We start from the raw sequence: 19,840 nt of genomic DNA, 5'->3' as shown, positions 1-19,840 counted from the left end.
ATTCATGCCTTGAGCTGCATCTCACACAAGTGCATACGGCTGACAGATATTTGTGATAACAGGTCTCAGTAAACAGATAACAGAGGAAATTTTTCTTTTTTCTTTTTTTTCTTTTTCCCATGAGACTCAGGCAGAGTCACACGGGGAAAGTGGGATTCGAACCGGGAGAGGCACGGGCTCCCTCTCTGCAGGCGGCTGCCTAAGCCGCTGTGCCACCACTGGCTTAACAGAGGAAAATTTTCAATTTGATCATAAAAAAACCTACAAAATATCTAAAACTCATGGTGCGAAACTCAAAACTTTCCTACTAAGATGAAGGTAGAGATGCTACTTCAACGACTATTCTGTAGTACCAAGGAAAGTCTAGATAATTAAATAATCTTACAAAAGGAAATTGAGAGTTAATGGGCTTGAAAGGCAGGAACAAAACTTTATCTATAAATGTCTTTGTTTATAGATGATGTAATTTTCTATATGGAAATTCCAAAGGAACAACAAAACTAAATCCAGCACTCCACTCAAATCAGAAACTGGTAAGCAATTTCAACATGGTTTTTGGATACAAGGTTAGTACATAAACCTTGGTCATTTTCTCATACACTAGAAAAATAAGGAGAAATGGGAACCATAATATCATTTAGCATGTATATTAATATGAAATACTTATGTACAAATATACGGAAATAAGTACAACATTTTCATAAGCAGAACTATACAACTTTAATTAAAAAACACAAAGTAAATAAATGGAGGGGTTATTGTAGATTCATTAAGAATACTCAATATATTCTCATTTATTTTATTGCTTCAGTACAGTCTCAATGAAAATTCCAGGAACTTATTTTGTAGATATAAACGAACCAATTTTAAAATTAATATGAAAACCTAGAGAAATACAGAGGAGTAAATAAAACATTGAAAAAAAGAATAAAGTTGGGACACTGATATCACAGACTCAAAGATTTACAAAAAAGCTGCATCGATCAAGACATTGTGATGCTAGCCAAGCATCAAAACCAAAACAATGGAATTGAAAATATTCAGAAATCTACAGCAGAGGACAGGTTCATGGAAAAACCCTATCTATTGTATCAGATCGTTTTTATAAAATAATACTGGAAAAATAGGACAGGCACACACTAAAACCAAAAACCAAAACCAAAAACATCATTCAGAAAAGTTAACTCAAAACAGCACAGAGTTAAATGTCAAGTATAGTATACAACTTGTAGAAAAAGACAACACAGTGAAAAATCTAATGGATATTCTGTTTGTCTATGATTCTTTTTTGAGATGCAAGTTCAAAGGCATGATTCATGAAATAAATAATTGATCAGAAGACTTTATTAAAATAAGAAGAGGCTCTATACTGTGAAGAGAATGAAAAAGAATGAAGTGTTATTGTTATGACAATGGGTTGAACTAGAGATCATTAAATGCACTGAAATAAGGCAGCTACAGAGACTGTATGATCACAACCAGATCACGAAGAACTGAATGATCACAGCTATGGAAAGTTGACCTTATAGAAGTGAAGCGTAGAATGACCATGACTAGACATCTGGAGAAATAGGGAGTCATGGAGAGTTAAACATCAGGAACCAAGTTAGAGTTAGATTGGATGAAGACTTACTGGTATGCTATTAGATAATAGTATGACCATAGATATGTTTAATATATATATATATATATATATATATATATATATATATAACCTGATTTAAACTTTATGAAATATATGCAGAATGAAAGATCGAATGGTAAACTGTTCATATACTTTTTTAATTTTGTTTTTATGCCAGTTAGAAAGATAACAAAAAACCTAATACTTAAACTTATGAACATATAACTTAAATGAACCAAAGACCTAAAGTAGCAAGCTATCCAGATGTCAAAAAGCATGTAAAAAGATGTAGAGAAGGAAAAATCTATGAAAAACCAGCTTGTCAAAAATGTAAGAATGATGCCTAATAATTTATATGGTAATTAAAATATTATTAAATTATGAACATAATTTATGTGTACAAGATGATGCACATTTGAGGTCATTTAGGAAATCCATTAAATCAACAATGGAGTAGCTTTAGCTACCTAGTAGCATTCCTAAAAGGAAGAACACCATAAACACCACATGCTGGCATGGATGTGAATTAATAGATACTCCCACTCATGTATTGTTTGTTGGGGACAAAATTCCTCAGTTGCTTTGGAAAAGCCTTGGTGGTTTCCTATAGAACCAGGCATAGTTTTTATCATACAACCTATTAATTATGTTCATTGGTATTTATCCAAATAAACTAAAAACTTATGTCTATACAAGGTCTACACAGCGATAGTTGTAGCAGCTTTCTTTTGCCCCTTGGAGTAGGTAGCCACTAAAATATCTTGCAGTCCATGAATGGATAAACTGTAGAATACACTGAACATGAGATGTTATTTAGCAGCAAAATAAATGAGCTTTTAAGCCATAAAAGGGAACAGAGAAAGTTTAAACACATATTACTAAGTAAAAGAATTCAACATGAAAATGTGGTATACCAAACAAGACCAAAAATATGTGTGGCGTTCTGAGAAAGTAAAAATTTACAGATGGAAAAATTATCAATTGTTGCCAGAGAACAGAAACATTTAAGGAAGTAGACTACACTTATTCTATGGTATTTTCTAGTGATTGGTTTCTGAAGCCCCCATCAATACCAAAAATCTATGGATTCCCAAGTCCTTTATATAAAAGGAAAGACCCACTTGAATATTATATAAATGCTACACATTGTGAATCATACCTAGACTGTTTTTTAATACCAAGTACAATGTGTCATGTAAGTAGATATTATACTGTTGATCATAGAACGACAAGATTGTAATTTCTGCAGATCTCTAGTGTGACACAATTAAAGAAAATGTATTTTCATTCTGAAGCTAGTTGAATCTACATATGAGGAATCTGTAGTTTCAGAAGGCTGTCTGTACTCTGTGATGTCATGATCATATGGACATGCTGTTATACATGTGTCCACATCCATATGAGGTAAAACACTGAAGCAGAACATTAATATAATGTCCAGACATTGAGTGATATTGAGACATCTATAGGCAATGCAGGTTTACCACCTTTAACAATTGTGTCTCTTTTGTGGGATGTGTTGGTGATTGGACAGGCTGTACAAATGCCAGGGCAGAGAGTATACTGTACTTTCTGCTGTAAACCCAACACTGTCCTGAAAAAGTGAAGTCTGCTAAACAGATGCATTTAATAAATATGAGACCCTTTCCTTTATTCTTATGTCTTCAACATTTAGCAAATACCTTGCGCAAAGGTATGTATTCAACAAATAATTTTGGAATTAACTTCCAAACATTATTTACATATCTGTGCAAGTGAGCTGAATGTAGAGCAAGTTCAAATAAAGGAAGACTATGGCACTAGAGATTGAAAACAAAGAGGACACCTAAAGGCTGACCAAATTTGATCTAACAAAAGTGGAAACATGCGGCAAAAATAGTATGCATTTTCCGACCTGTACTTTTACATATATAAGACCAACTTAGAACTCTCGAAAGCCCCTCTTGAAGGGATTCTCTGTGTTAGATAGGTACGTATGTCATAAGGCCAGCACCATATTGAGCAGGGTGAATCCTTCACTTCTTTTTAAATCATTTCTCCCCTGAAAATCACTCCTTGCTCCCCATAACTACTCTTTTTCTAGGCAAAGAATCCTTATAAAAATATTTTAAACCATTTGTATATATTTGTATATATGCCTGCATCTCTGAGTGTGTATTTGTGCATGTGACTGCAGTACCCCCTCTGAGGTCATGAAAAGGTTGTGATACCCTGGAGTTACTGGTATTTGTGAGCCACCCGAAGTAGGGGCTGTGAACCAAACTCAAGTCCTCTCCAGGAGCAGCGCATGCTCTTAATTACTGAGCCATCTCAGTAAGCTCATATACATTTGCTTTATTTTATTTTTATTATTTTATTTATCTTAAGTTTTTGTGGGTGTACAAAGATGTTCACATGTGTAGGTGCAGGTGTGTGTGCTAATGGGTAGAAGACAGAGATTGATATTGGGTGTTGTCCTCAATCATTTTCTACCTTATGTACTGAAGCGAACTTACCAATTTTTCTGGTCTAACAAGCAAGTCTGACGGGAATATCTGTCTCTGTTGCTGCCTGCATACTGGAATTACAGAGGGACCACCACACCCACTCATGATTCATGGACACAAGGCCTCACACTTGTATATAAAGTGTTTACCCACTGAAGTATCTCAAGAGTGTCCAGTGCATTTACTGAAAAACTGGTGTACCTCAGATGGCTTGCAGGTGGAAGACGAGAGCAGATTAGGCAAGAAAGGAAAAGGAGCAACCAGAAGAATGGTTGCTCTCATTCTTCACTGTGAGCCCTAAATTCTATTACTACACCCAAATAGGATGTAAATTTATTTGTTTGTTTCTTTGTTTTGTTAGAGAAATGAGATTTGGTCTTAATTATAATCACTACCATTTATTCAGAATTTTCAGGAAGTCTGGTATTATTATATTCATCTAAAGATGAAAAAATGGTGGTCTAGAAAGGTCTACATTCTTGCCCAAGATTGTCCTAGCAGGGACAACAATAATCATACCCTTACCACTGTTTATAAAAGCCTTTACAAATATATACATAGAGAAAACGTGTTGTCTTGGGCAGTAGGAACAGCTCAATGCAGAAAGCATGCCTATCTTGAGCAAGGATCTGAGATTTGTCCCCAGCACCATAACAAATGAAAGGAAATGAGGTGGCTTACATCTACAGCAATAATGAATGGAATTGGAGACAATTTGTCACTTAAGGTATAAGATTTGCCACATTTTCTTCAGGTTACTTTAGGAAAAGAAACTTTTGACAAGTGATGTTACTTTATTAAACATAGTCTGCTTAGGAGGCTGCTCTATGGCTACAGGATAGGGAGGGATGCAAGAGACCCTCATCTAGAGCTGTGCATCTAGCTCAGTGGTTCTCAACCTTCCTAATGCTGCAACCTTTTGACACAGGTCTTCATGTAGTGGTGACCCCTAACCAAAAATTTATTTTCATTGCTACTTCCTAACTGTAATTTTGCTACTGTTACTAATTGTAATGTAAATATTTGTGTTTTCTGATGGTCTCAGGTAAAAGGGTAGTTTGATCCTAAAAGGTCATGACCTAAAAAGGTCTTGAAAACCACTGATCTAGAGGAGAGACAGATGCACGAAATAAGGAGAAACCATTAAACTTTAAACTGGGTGATAGTTTTGATCAGCTATGTATGGAGCCAACAAGAAATCTTGGTGTTAAGTTTGCACAAGTTTCCCATAAATTTTTAAATGTTATCTCCAAGCATGTGGAGAGAATGCATTCATGCATGTGAGGTAGTCTGCAATAGGCATTGGCTCCAAATTTACGTTGTTATGTTTAATAGAGGAGAACCTCAGATGTTTGAAACTTGTATGTACTACCATTTCTGAAACTCTACCGATAGGAATTGGTTTCTTTGAGTAGAAAGGTAGTTTAACACTTGATATCTCTTTTAAATGGGATATACTCTTGTTTGTGCGTGTGTGTGTGTGTGTGTGTGTGTGTGTGTGTGTGTGTGTGTGTGTATGTGCTTGCTATGCTCTGCTTTTACTCTTCTGACCATCTCTCTAGGGTTGTTTGTTTAACTTATTCCTCATATGGAGGGTAGTGAGGGAAGAGTTTCTATTTCTAGTTCACCACAAAGAAAGGAATAGATGGGTTAACAGGAGAAACACAAGCAAGGAAACTAATTCTTGGCTTGTTAAGAGCTATCATAAGGGGCTGTAGACATGGTTTAATGGTTAAGAGAATTTCTTGTTCTTTCAGAGGGCTGGAGTTTAACTCCAAACACATATATTGGGTGGCTCACAGCTACCTTAACTCTAGTTCTAGGGGATTGGATGGCCTCTTCTGGTCTCCAGGGGCATGTGCATATGCAGGAACATGTACACACACACACACACACACACACACACACACACACACACACACAATTAAAATGAAATTTTGAAAATATTTTTATACATTTAAAACACTTTAATTTTATGAAGGAGAGATTACTGACTAATTTACAGATAAAAGAAAAAGGCTCAGGAGAAGTTTCAGGTTATATAGCTGTCATTGTTGGAGCTGAAAAAAACAGATAAATCAAGATACCTTGTTCTTAAACTTATACTTGACTTGTTTACTATGGATATAGACTTGAGGAGCATGAACCCTAAATATGCAGGCAAGGTACTAGAATGGGAGATGTTATGATTAACACTGATTGATATCTAGGAGGTAAGATACTGCACATGCCTGTGAAGACTTATCTCAATTAGGTTAACTTAGGTGAGAAGACCTACCCTGAATATAGGCAGCACCATTTCATGGGCTTGTGTCTCAGCATGTGTAAGAAAGACAAACCAATCAGCTGACCTAACTCATTAACCTGTCTCTGCATCCTTACTGTGGATGTGTTGTGACAAGAAGGCCTCTGGTTCTTGGTTTTATATCTTCCCTCCATGATGGAATGATCCCATCAGATTGTAAACCCCAAAAATGTCTCCTTTCTTTAAGTTACTTCTTTTCAAGCATTGTTCACAGCAACACGAAGCATAATGAGCACAAGAGGAATGCTTGCACATTTTATTAATATGCCACAATGATATCAAAATGCAATTTCCTACCAATGTTCATAGCATTCCTTCAGCAAGGAATTATTCTTTGCAAAATTTATTAGGCTCTAGGAAGTGTTGTTTTTTTTTCTCTAACTACATGAGAAATTTTCAAATTTATGCCTAGAGATAAAATGGTCCAGCTCTTGACAGCAGCTACTGAGTACAGAACGTCCATGTTTGAAGAAAGCATTTTTACATGGTTATATCTCCTTTCACATGATCATCAGAACTGTGCTTGGACAATGCTACAAGTTTTCCTCAAATCAGCTTCTCTGCCTTTAGTCTTGAAATTTCAGAGATAAATGGCATTGCATATGGTAAATAGTTATGTGCTGTTACCCTTATTAGATTGCAAGCTACCCAGGAGCTGGAACTGGATGCTATTTCCATGATGATCTTCTCAAAGTCTTTAGCTGAATGCTTGAAACATAATCGACATTCCACACATGTTTTGTTGAATGGATGAATTAAGAGATAATCTATCAAATCAATGACTTATTAGATGGGTAGCTCCTGCATGATTTTCTTTGAATAGTAAGACTATAGTATAAGCAAGAGATTTTTGTCAGATATGAGACATAGGAAATATTGATGACTGTCAGTGCAAAAATATCCTTTGGTGGAGGAATCATCTGCCAGTCCTGAAAATCATCAGAGAGATTAAGTAAAGATAAAGACTGCTGGCTTTTCCTTGATAGCTGAGCAGCATCTGGCCTGTGTCAGAGAATATGGATGTGCTGTCTTATAATTGGCCAGGGGAAGGAAGTAAACAAAAGTCCTAATGGAATTTGAGAGTCTCCGAGGGATGAACAATATATGCAGAGAAAAACACCAGATTTAGTTTGGATCTATAAAGATGGATGTCTGGAGATGAACAATCAAGTTCAGGCTGACAAATGGTAGCCACATAAATTGTCTTTTGTTCAGGAAAAGTGAATAAAAATAGTAAGTAAAATAAAAGGAGAAGAAAGTTCATTGAGAGACCAGGAGACTGAGGATAGAAAGTAAGATGACAGAGACGGGTAGGAAACAGTGGTGCCTGGAAGGATGTCAGCTCCAGTATACGGGTAGATAAACAGGAAAGGCATCAAGCAAGGAGCAGAACAGCAGAACTGATTGGAGATGGGAATGATAAACTTGTCTTTGCAGCACACCATCCTGATGAGTCTCCTCTTCTGGAGGAGACAGCAGATCCAGCATGAGTTGGCTTCCTTGTGATACATTTCTAAATTGCAACCACTACTGATTCACGTTTCTCTAGTTCGTACTCAGCTAAGTAATGTGCAATTGAGTGTCCAGCAACTAATGACTGTGCTTCCTCTTTGTCTAGTTGTTGTCTATCTTTTCATTCCCATGAAAGGTGTGACCTCCTTTTGAGGTTAGATCCTATGTTTATGGTTCTCAGGGCATCATAGTCCCTCCTCTCCTTTTTATAGGGCTTGGCACAGTACTAGATTTACATTGGTTTGTGTGATTGATCAATATTTTCTTTTCTGTGGTAGAATGAATACAGAGCTGACACCATGTTGACATACACTCTCTCTCTCTTTCTTTGCTTCTTTCTTTCTTTCTTTCTTTCTTTCTTTCTTTCTTTCTTTCTTTCCTTTTCTTTCCATTTTTAAAGCATTCTATTTCCAACTGAGTTTATTGACTGGCAACATGATAAACAGACAAAAGTCTGTAAGAGCAGCCTTAATTCTGCAAAGATATGATTAAAAGTGATAATATTTATAGAGGGATGTGGTGTAAATATAAGGAATAGGCTGGTCCTGAAGGTACATTAGGAAGCTTGAGACTGATAAATGTCACAGTTTGAGTAACTAAACTCTGCCACGGAATAAGGGTATCTGTATTCACTGTTGCCTAATAAACTTGAAGCTTGTGACTTTCTGTATTCCTTTTGACTCATTAGTTTATAACCAGTTCTCCAGTGTTCTCTCAATCAGTGTCATGTATGACTATTATTACTTGTTTACTGGGTATTGATTAAGAGTGGTAATTTTCCAGTTAAATGTTCTAAAGCTCACTGTTTTGGGTTTTCTTAATTGCATTATAACGAGGAGAAAGTTAATTTATAATTTACTTTGAGGTCTTTATTAAACCAATTTATTAAAAATAAAAATTACTCCCAAGAAGATATGCCTAGTGGTAGTAAGTAATCACATTAGTTCAGATTATGCACAGAGAATAAGAACTGTTTCTAAAAAATACAGTTTTAGGCCAAATTCTCCTGTGGGTTCTGTGGCATGCCTTCTTCACAGATGGCCACTGACTAACTCAGAGACTGTCAGAGAGAGAGGACACTGAGCTGACAGCCCAGCAGCTCCTAACAACCAGATTTCAGACCTATGCTTTCTGCTTTATTCTTGGTACCACTGGCGAAAACACAAGATGATGATGTAAACGTATTGTTTCGCTCCTTCTAATTTAGTGCCTTTTCAGGGGGAACGAATCAAATTAAGAGTTAATTCTATTGGTATTAACCCTCTTATAAAATCTAGTTTTTGACCTCAAAGCCTCCAAAATCATATTGATTTCCACACCTTATTTAAATGGCCTCTACATTAGCCAAGTTGTAATAAAACTTAAGTGTTTTGTCTTACAAAAAGTTGTTTATTTGTTCACAGTTGCTATTTCAACAGCAGATGGCAATAGAAATCCAGCCCCCCTGAGAGCTTTAGCATCGAGCTTGGAAAGTCCTTAGATGTCTCCTCTCTCTGTTCAGTCACAGCACTGTTTATCACTGATAAATTCTGGGAACTCCGTAAAGTTTCCTGACACCTTTTGTATTGTCAGCTCTGTACATGGAAAGAAAGATTACAGGGCCCAGGAAAGGATGTTTTCTTTGGTTAAAGAAATAGGAAAAAAAAAGCCCAACAGAAAGCAGGCAAATGAAAATGAGCTGAGGACTGGGTAAGAGCAGATGTGGAACCAGGAAACAGGAAAAAAAATGGTAAAGAAATGTGGCTGGAGGCAGAGGCAGCGGTGCCAGGGTAGGATTCTCTACTGCTCCTAAAGAAGGCTTCAGGTTTAACCTCTGAAGATTCACTACACCCCTCCCCTACCCCTGTTCCCCACTGAGTCCTTTCAATCTAGGGTCCTTAGCAGGGGTAAGGCTAGAATTCCCACCCTGAAGCTTTTTAATTTAGGAGGCAGGTCTGTCTATATTGGAGAATTTTTTTTGGGGGGGTGGGGGGTGGAGGGTGGGGGGTTGCGGAAATTCAATGTCTTCAAAACATTTTAAACATCAACTGTCTGTTGTTAGTTCCCTCAATTTAATTTTCTTATCGATTCTGTTAAGACATGCTTCCTGTGGCTGGATAATGACATAAACAGGCAGGAGGCAAAAGGCGGTGTCTCTCCTTGGTTAAGAGCATATACCACTCTTGCAAGGGACTGGCATTCAGTTCCTAGCACCCTTTTGAGTCAGCCACAATCATCTGTAACTCCAGTTCCAGGGGCATCCTCTGCCTCTGGTCTTCATGGGTACCTGCACTCGCATGCAGACACATATGCATATCTACTATTTAAAACAGTGTTAAAGAGGTTGACAGCTCCATGTGGTATTCAGCTGTATGTAGCATTTAAACATTGTAGGGATATACAGAAATCTCCATGTACCTCTCTGTTCTTGAGAAATTGCTAAACTTTTTTCTAAACTTTTCTCTCCCTCTCCCTCCCTCCTTCCCGCTCCCACCTTCCCTCCCTCCCGTCTTGCCCTCCTCTCTTTCTTTTAGATAACATACTACTGTATAGCTGTGCTAGAACTCAAATGTTTCCTGCTGTAGCTCTGAGTGTGGGGATTATAGTTACAGGTCACAGGCCTGCACTTTCCGTGGTAAACAATGGCTCCAAATTCTAATCACTGATCTTAGTAACTAACAACTTGAAAAAGGTTTCTTCTTCAAATCTGAGAGAATACCTCTGTATCTTGATGCATATGTCAGCAGGTTAGTCCCGTTTCACTCACTACTGACATTGCTTTAAGTTGAGAAGTGTACTGCAGGAAATTGCATCAGAAGCTGAATACTCTTGTGGACCACCCTCCCAGTCCATGGGTAAGGATGCTTGAAGCTACCTACATATTCCTAGGCATGAAGAGCAATGGACTCCTCAAAGTCCTGGCTTACAGGAATAGACTTTAAAGTCTAGAAGCAAAATGATCACTTCCAAAATGTCAGACAGTGGTTTTTAACCTGCAGGTCATGAGCCTTTTAGGGATCACATATCAGATGTCCTGCATATCAGATATTTGCATATGATTCATAAAAGAGGCAAAATTACAGATATGAAGTAGCAATAAAAATAATTTTATGGTTGAGGGGGGGTCACCACAACATGAGGAACTTCATTAAAGGATTACAACATCAGGAAGGTTGAGAATCCCTGTGTTTGAGCTGGAAGATTCTTTTTACCTCCATCTTGTTACTTTGTGTGGTAGACGAGAACAGTTCTGCCTTCCACAGTGGTGGTGAGAGATGAGAACTGCATACCCTAATTGAATCATGACCTGATTCTAAGGCTACTCAATATCATCTTGAGAAATATAAAGCAAATTTAGGTACAAATAAACTTCTATCCAGGCAAGAGGGGTAGATAATAAAAAATTCCATTTAAAATCATATTTCCAAAGTTTTTCTTAGAAAAGAATACTTAATCAGGCCTTACATGGGAGTACCCATGTGAGGTGACTTTTCATGATCTCAAGAGCTTAGAGTGGTCCTAGAGTACAGAGTGGCCCACACTGTCCCTCTGGGATGGATCTTGTCCTGTTGAAAAGGCACATTGGTGACATCTACAAGCTAGACAGTCTGAAAGAGTAGACTGGTTTTCTGTTGGGCACTTGTAGTCTTAGTGACTTGGGAGAGAGTTTTGGTTGGGGGCAAGTAGATTAAACATTGAACTCATAGAGAGTTTCTTCTTTAACGTTCCTAAAGATGCCCAACCCCTCATTTTCCTAAGAGCTTGTTATAAAGAGCAGCTAACCTTTCCCATATTAGCTCTTTCAGTTATTCAAATACATAGCTTAGATGTTTTTTCCTATAGAATGCCTCTAAAATGACTGGGTAAGCCTGTATAAAAAGGGACCCGTAACAGGTAAAGAACAGCTCTGAACAGCCCATGATGCTTGTTAATCTCACGAGCTTTGTCAAAACCCTTCTAGATTTTTGTATGTGACTTCCTTTTTCTTTCTGTTTGCAACCTCTTCCCACCATCCTCAGAATTCAGCTCATGCCACCCCTGGTGAGAATCAAGCACATCAAAGGCAATTTCTTCTGTGCTTGTCTTGTTAATTCTGACTCCCCATATTGCTAAAGTCTCCTTAAGCTGAGCTGCTTTGAAGTCTATTTTGTTGCTCCAATCAATTGTTTCTTTAGGATATTCTTTGGCCTTAAATATCTGTTATTATCATGTTTCTGTTCTTTGCATGCATGATTAAAATGTTTGGCAATATTTTCATTCATATTTATAAATGAAGTAGTATAAAAGCTGGCAGAGAGTGTCTATAAGGTCTTTCATACACACACACACACATACACACACATATATATAAATGTATGAAATACATATATAAACATTTCACATATGTATGAAATATATATATATATGTTTCTGCTTTTTATTTCTTCTCTTTCAGCTTATCCCCAGAGCTCCTAACAGAATCCAATATGTGTATGTTTCTGTTTTTTCATTCATTCGTTCGTTCATTTATTCATTCATTCTTCATTGCTGTGTAGCCCAGGTCAGCCTAGAAATTTCTATTCAGTCTGGGGATCTGCCTGAATTATAAGGTTGTTTACTTTTTAATGACAGAGTTCAGTTAGGTAAACTCATCTGAAATAGTCCATTAGCTGACCATGCATGTGACTGGTTTTTGTTTAAACATGGGGACGGGGCCAACATGCAAATTAGCTCATAGAGCTTCCCTGATGGAGTGAGTGAGCTTCTTTTATTTCCAAAAAACATTTTGGGGTTTGGTTTAAAAGACTTATCTACATAGCTGTGTATGTACATACTTTGTACACACAAGGTGTGGCTGATGAGTGGAGTGTCTAGTCACATTCTCAGAATTTGCAAAGTCACCTCCTCATTTTCTAAGAGCTTCTCCTAAAGGTCAGATAGCACCTTCTGACTCAGCTGTTTCACTAATGCAAAAACAAAGCTTATTAAAAAATTCTTCTAATAGGATATCTCAAAAACAACCATGTAAGGCAATATAAAATGGGCTCTCCACGGAGTTAAAAAAAGCTCTGAGGAGCTTTAGAGGTGTCTCAAGCTCAGTGGTGAGTCCCAGGTCTTCTGACTGACCTGAGACTGTTCTGCTCTGTTCTGGGTTCTTTTCGGCTGAGTAGATTCCCTCTGAGCTATAACTCCTCCCATACAGTGCTATTGTACAGTGATTATTTTGCATGGGTGACATCCCTGGAAACACAACCTAGGAGATGTCATTTACATAGCATAGCATCCCTTATCAGTGTTTTTACTTTCTGATGTTTCAGTTATCCACAGTCAACTATGATCCAAAAGTACCAATTGGAAGACTCCAGAAGTAAGTATTTCTTAAGTTTTAAACTGTTCAACATTTGGAGTTGTTTAAGGGAATCTGCTCCATCTACTCAGGAGGCAACTCATCTCTTTTGTCCAGTGTAGTCATCCTTTATATGCTACCTAATACATTAGTCACTTAGGAGATGGTTCAATTATTAGATTCATCCCTGGTGCCACAGTAAGACATTCAAGTAGTCTTTAGTTAATAATGAATCCTGAAGTACTAGGAAGAAAACCAAAACAGTGTTTTATTTCTTTGAAGAAAGCAATGCTCTTAAAGAAAGGAAGAAAATAATGCATATGTTGAAGTTGCTAAGTTCTGCAGAATCCCCCATCCATGAAATTGTAACGAGGGAAAAAGAAAGCCATGAAAGTTTTGCTGCAAAAGCCACGTCCACAGCTAATACCAAATACTCAGTTAAATTGGAAGAGGCTGCAAATATGGGCTGGGTTCTTTCTGCAGTTTCACTCATTCACTAGGGACAAAATGGTTGTTTAAGTTGTGACTAGGACTTGGGATCATATAGTGCCTGGTCTTGCTCCCATAGCATTTAAATCTGAGCTCCTCTGTTCTGTTTCATCCACCAGTACTCTCCCATGTGGCTTTCTGTGACATTTTGAAGTCAGCTGACCCATTCCACTTGCTGTATCACTCCTGCATCATCACCTTTAATATTCTGTTACTTTTTTTGATAGATTCTCAGGAGGAAGTTAAAATTAAGGCATGGATTGTGTCTTTCAAGCTGAACTGGAAGCATGAAGCCCAGCTGGTAATGGGGATATTGTTCTGTCTTGCTATATTGGGTATAATTATAAATAATTTGGATACTATTAAAAACAGCAGAGATTCTATGGTAAATGGCTCAGTTAACTTTTTTATCTCCTTGGATCAAGTTAGCTGGAAATGAGAAACACCTCTGCTTACCTTATGTCCTGTAAATAGGAACTTAGATAAAAATTATATAGCTGTTTGGTATTTTAAACCACATTTCATTTAAGAACTATTTTATTTAGCTATTTTCATTTTACAAAACATTAGAAAGAAGTTTTAAAATGATTTGATTTCCAATTTCAGTTGATTCTCTACTCTAAGGAATTTAATGCCTTAATAGCAAGCCCATTTAAGGCTCATTGTTCTATTTAAAACAGTTCTATATAGAAACTATGTACTTAGTGATAAGCATTGCATGCTGTGTTATTTTGATATGGCAGCTTGCTGGGCATACATGGCATAGACTATAGTGTGTGGGCACTAAGATATTCCCTTTTAAATGATCAATTGATGCAAGATTATTTCAGAACCCAGAGGTATATATATATATAAACAATTGTATACTTATATGTTTGAGATTATGAGTTCAGTGTGCTTTTCAAATGTAATGAAGTTACACAAATCTGTTCTGCTTATTATTTTTGTTTTCAGAGCATTTGGACTAAATGTGTATTCAGCTACTAGTAAGTACTTGGTACTTTGCAGAAAGTTGGTGAATTCAATATAATTCTACCCTTTGGCTGCTTCATCTTATCAGAGAATTAGAATTAGTGATTATGTCTATAGCAGAGTTCATTTAACTCAAGTGGAAAGAATGGTGAAGGCAAAGCAAAATGCTTATTAGGCAAACTGCTAATAAGCTTCTTTTAATAAAATGAACAAGAGGGAGTGGAAAGAGCTTTACAAGGATGCATCATTTAGCTTGCAGAAGTCCCGTCTTTGTGTTTATAACCACAATGTAGGAAGGTCCCACACTGAGCCCTGGGTCAGGAAGACTCCATAAGAACAAGGTGAAGTAAGATGTGGTAAAATAGATCTCCACACTGGCACCTCCACCACAAACAACATCTTTACCACGAGGAGTCATGTTCAGAGACAATTGGGCCCTTTGAAACAGGTTACTGGTTTTACATGACAGTGTCTAAAGCCAGTATCTTTCTCATCTTTTTCTTTAAACCTTAGAACATCTTTGCTTTATGTAACAGCTTAAATGTAGCACATGAGTTGCATGACATGTTTCCCCCTTCTTAATAAAGTCTTTTCACATCACATTATAGGGGACAGGTCTTTACATAGAGTCTGACACATTTTCAAATACAACCTGTTTTATTTTATATAAGTGTTCACGAGAAGATTGCTTATACCTCAGAGGAACAAGAGTTAGAAGCAATAATTATCTGATATGATTATTTTGGAAATAAAACCAGATATGATAGATAAATAGAGAGGCTAGTTAGCAATATAGCCAGCCAGCCAGGCAGATACAGCTGGGCACCAAATAAACACACAGTCAATATTTATAAACTATTCTGTTGAAGAAATACCCACGAACTGAGTTGCTATACAGGTATCCACTGAGATGTTTGTTCTCTACTCATGAATTTTATATGTAGCTCAGTACATACACTGAAAACAAACCCAGGCTCCATCTTTTCCCCACTCCTTCTTTCCTTCCCCCTACCACTCTGATGCTGATTGTATAAAGTACTCCCTCTGGGTCCTTCTCTAATCCACCATATATACTGCCTGTACAGTGTAATGATTATGTAATGTCAAGCACATATGAATATTTGTGTCACTCACATTGAATCCTGTGAAGGAAAGGTGAGATGTTGCATCTGAATTTGCCAATCTAGTCCCTGTTCCCATGGCTGGCACACAACACAAGCTTCATAAATAATTGTCAGGGTAGGGAAGAGGTATGGATAAGGGAAACAGAGGGGAAGAAAGAGAAGGAAAGGAGAGGAAGAGGAGGAGAGGAATGAGGGAAGGAAGTGTGTGTGGGAGGAGAGAAGCAGCTTTCTACAGTCTGCTCTATGTACTTCATTGTAAGAGAAAGCACCATTTGTTCTCTTACCCTTCTAGGGAGATGGCCCGTTGGAGAGTCACCGAAGGCTGGCGAGTTGCAGTACTGTGCTGGGAATGACTGTAAGAACAAAGAAAAAGTAAGAAAGGAACATTTATGTAAAATGTCTTTGTACATCTTAATAAGTCTGTCTTATATATAATATATGAAATATATAAGAAATCCAGTTGCTAGATATAAGTAGGAATGTATACCAGAGAAAAGAATACTCCTCTAGATAAAGGGTAGTGTTCCCTTATTACTGGGGTTCAATATGAATTATTCTGGAGTAAGCCTTACATGGTATCTAAATATGACACACAATATAAAGTATAAATTTGGATATGATGTTTTCTGTTTTTATATTGTGTGAGAATTTCATAAATGCCAGAGGCAGTGGATGTCTGCAGGGAAACAATATTTACCTGACATGACAGGGCCATTGCACACATGAACTCACAGTGACTGTGACTGCATACACAAGACCTGCACCAGATCATGCCAGCACAAATCTTAGTGTGGAAGGAGCAAGGACTCATGAAGTTCCATCCTAGCTGAGAAGCTATTGACAACTCATGGCTGCTCCTGAGAGGCTAGACATGAATGACACATGCATTTCTAGGCAGCATTAACTGGACTCAGGAGATTAAAAAAACGTATCTTTTAAGCTGGAGAATTAAAAAAAATGTACAAAGACCAATCTACAAATGAGAACAGTTTATTAGTTCAACTATGCAACATTTATTGGTAAAATTAATCAGTCATTACTGATTACATTCCATTCAAGTGCTTGATAAATCTTGAAACTGTTGAATATCAGTCTTGAAATTTGAAGTGATTCATTATTTTGTTTTGGTTTCATATAGCAAGACTGATTTTGTATGTAAGTAGTTGAAATCAACATAATAATTAGCACTGATGATCATTTATATCAGCAAGTATCTTTCAAAATGTTTTATATGCTTATATCCTTTGTTTCTACTAAGTCTATGGGTTGGATTCTGTTTAACAGATAGAAAAATTGAGGGGAAAGAGGTTTAGAGCTTGCTCAAGGTCATCTAATAAACATCTGTGCCTGAATTGCTATCCAGGCTGATTCTAAAGACACTTCAATTAGAGAGATGGAGAACCTTTTGTCTGAGAAAGGTACAACAGCAATCCAACAGCAAAACTGGATTTGAAAGAATGTCATCTTTACTAACATGTGCTCCTTACATTCTTACCAACTTCTTACACATCCATATGCATTTTTATATAATTTTATACATGCACAGAATACACACACACACACACACACACACACACATACACACACACGACTTACTTTCATAATATAACAGAAGCATTTTTGGCCATATCTATTATTTTTAGTTCAATATAATGTTACTTACTATTCATGTATATTCAGTCATTCTTGTAGTTGGATCATTAGAATATTTCTATTATTTTAATAACATAAACACTGCTGCAATGACCATACTAATAATGGTTACATTTTTCTTATGTTATGACTTATTTTAGATGAACTATTTCAAGTTACTTTGTTATTTTTCATTTATGTTATCATGTACTCTCTATAGCATATATAGTGTTTCTCCATATACACACACATTCATACATACATATATACATATGTGTTTACTAACTGCATTTAGTGCTACTCATATGTACATATGTTTAAGAATGACCTTTAGGAATTTGATAACCTATTAGTGGCTCATCCCTGGATATGTCTGTATAAGTTTCACCCCAATCTTAGAATCACTGACTTTATAATTTAAAAAATTAAATTAATTTTTCTAGACATGTGCATTTGTGTGCATGCATGTGTGTGTGACAGAGATAGGTAGAGATTGAGGTAGATAGGTAGATAGATAGACATAGACATAGACATAGACGTAGATGTAGACATAAACACAGACATAAACATAGACATAGATAGAGGCAGCCCATACATGGAGATTAGGGAACAACCTGAGATTGGTTCTCTCCTTCCACTATGTGGATTCTGGGAGTTTGAACTCTAGTTCCACTGAGCCTTCTTGCCAGCCCCCAACTTTACACTAAGCTTTCTCACCAGCCCCCCCCCCCAACTTCATGAGTTTAATAGATGAAAATTTAATAGATGAAAAGTGACACTTGGTGTTACCATGAACATTTTTTAATTCATGAGAATGCCAGATACCACCAAGTAGATATCATTTCCATCATGACTGGCTACACACTGTAGGTATTCTTGTAACAAAGAAATTACAGGTAACTGCAGACTGGCCTACAATTTTTTCCTATGTGTTTATTTGTAGTTTTCTTTCTTTTATGCCAACCATACTATCCTTTATCATACTATCCTTCTAGTTGATTAGAAAGTACCAATAGTTCTTGGGTAAAGATCAATATAAGTTACTAATCATGATTAATGGATAATTGGAAGACCTGATAACTTTGCTATTATTGGCCCAGCCCACATAGTTAAAACAAAGAAATTCCCAGTAGTTTCACTTTTCACCACCTCTGCATAACCATTATTCTATCCTGAATCCACACTGTGATGGTATGTTTACAGGCTTAGTGATACACATGCACCACGACAGGAAAGTGCTCAGAGAAATGGATTCTTTGACACTACACATGCAATATCAATCAGTTCTTGGTAGAATGTAAATCTAAAAAAAAAAAAAACAGATGTTATATATACAGCATATAATGATCTTTTTTCTCTAGGAAGATAAATATAGTGAATTATCAGATAGTCAAGACCCCAGATAAGAGTGGAGTTTTCTGTTTACACACAGCATCATGTGTGTAGGTGGTGCTTGTTCAGTGTGTATGAGGTCTGTGTACAGTGTGTGTAGGGGGTACTTGGACAGTGTGTGTGGGCCATATCTACAGTAAAATGCTGTTTAATGAAGATGATAAGCATTTTAAAGACACAGACATCTTTCTCTTAGGATCTAGTAGATACCATTCCTTCCATGACTGGCCATGACTGGCTACACACAGTGGATACTCTTACAACTAAGAAATTACAGCCAATCTCAGCCTGGCCTCTTCGCCTCCTCTGGCAATGAGGTTAGAAAGAAGGAAAACTGAGAACAGTAAGAGAAAAAAACCCCTGAAGACAAAAGAATAAAAGTAAGACTTACAGCTTTAACACTGGACAGTTTAGGAGGTAGAATGTGTTTCATCTTTAAAATCCTTACCTACAGATTGCTGCCATCATCCCATGGCTGTAGCTTTTTAAGGCAAACATCTTTTCTGTTAAGAAGCATGTGATAGCCCTTCAGCATCGGTAATGTAGTATTATTCATCTTGTCACCGATATTTCCACACAGAAACATCAAAATGAAGTCTCACCATGGCTAGTTCACATTTCTGCTCTCCTACTAGGTCTCATGTACTTTGAGAATAGGGGGATGTGTTTATTTTCTCCTCAGTCCAGCCCAAGGTTGACATAGAAAAGTTACTTAATCAATGTCTGTTTGAGAGATGAACACAGTAACTAAGTTCTACTTACTTGAAAAATCCCATACTTTTATCTTTTTTTAAAAACTAGCAATGACCCTGAGAACCAGATATCCTATCTATTTTTGACAGAAAGTAAATTAAGTCTCAGATCTTCCAGCTAGCTGATGGCAAAAATGGAAACCAGGTTGTCTAATTCCAAAGTGCTTGGCCATGTTGTCTATAGAAAGAAACAGTCACAGCCGTGTGACTAGTTCACAATGAGGCCCTGACATATTATGGTAGGAAA

The 19,840-nt window shown here is 37.0% G+C and overlaps 1 protein-coding gene across 24 annotated transcripts in view; it reads right to left on the bottom strand.

Annotated features, from left to right (window-relative positions):
- Dlg2 (discs large MAGUK scaffold protein 2) overlaps positions 1 to 19,840 on the bottom strand; it is a 1,841,012-nt gene that overhangs the window by 330,480 nt on the left and 1,490,692 nt on the right. For all 24 annotated transcript variants that reach the window (XM_076937777.1, XM_076937790.1, XM_076937770.1 and 21 more), the window contains one exon: positions 16,102 to 16,170. In XM_076937777.1, the coding sequence (XP_076793892.1) occupies positions 16,102 to 16,170 (69 nt within the window). The remainder of the gene's footprint in view (positions 1 to 16,101; positions 16,171 to 19,840) is intronic.

The sequence above is a fragment of the Arvicanthis niloticus genome, chromosome 1, assembly GCF_011762505.2.
Source record: "Arvicanthis niloticus isolate mArvNil1 chromosome 1, mArvNil1.pat.X, whole genome shotgun sequence".
Classification (NCBI taxonomy): Eukaryota; Metazoa; Chordata; class Mammalia; order Rodentia; family Muridae; genus Arvicanthis; species Arvicanthis niloticus.
Note: the sequence above shows the minus strand (reverse complement) of the source record. Positions and strands in the feature narration are given on the sequence as shown.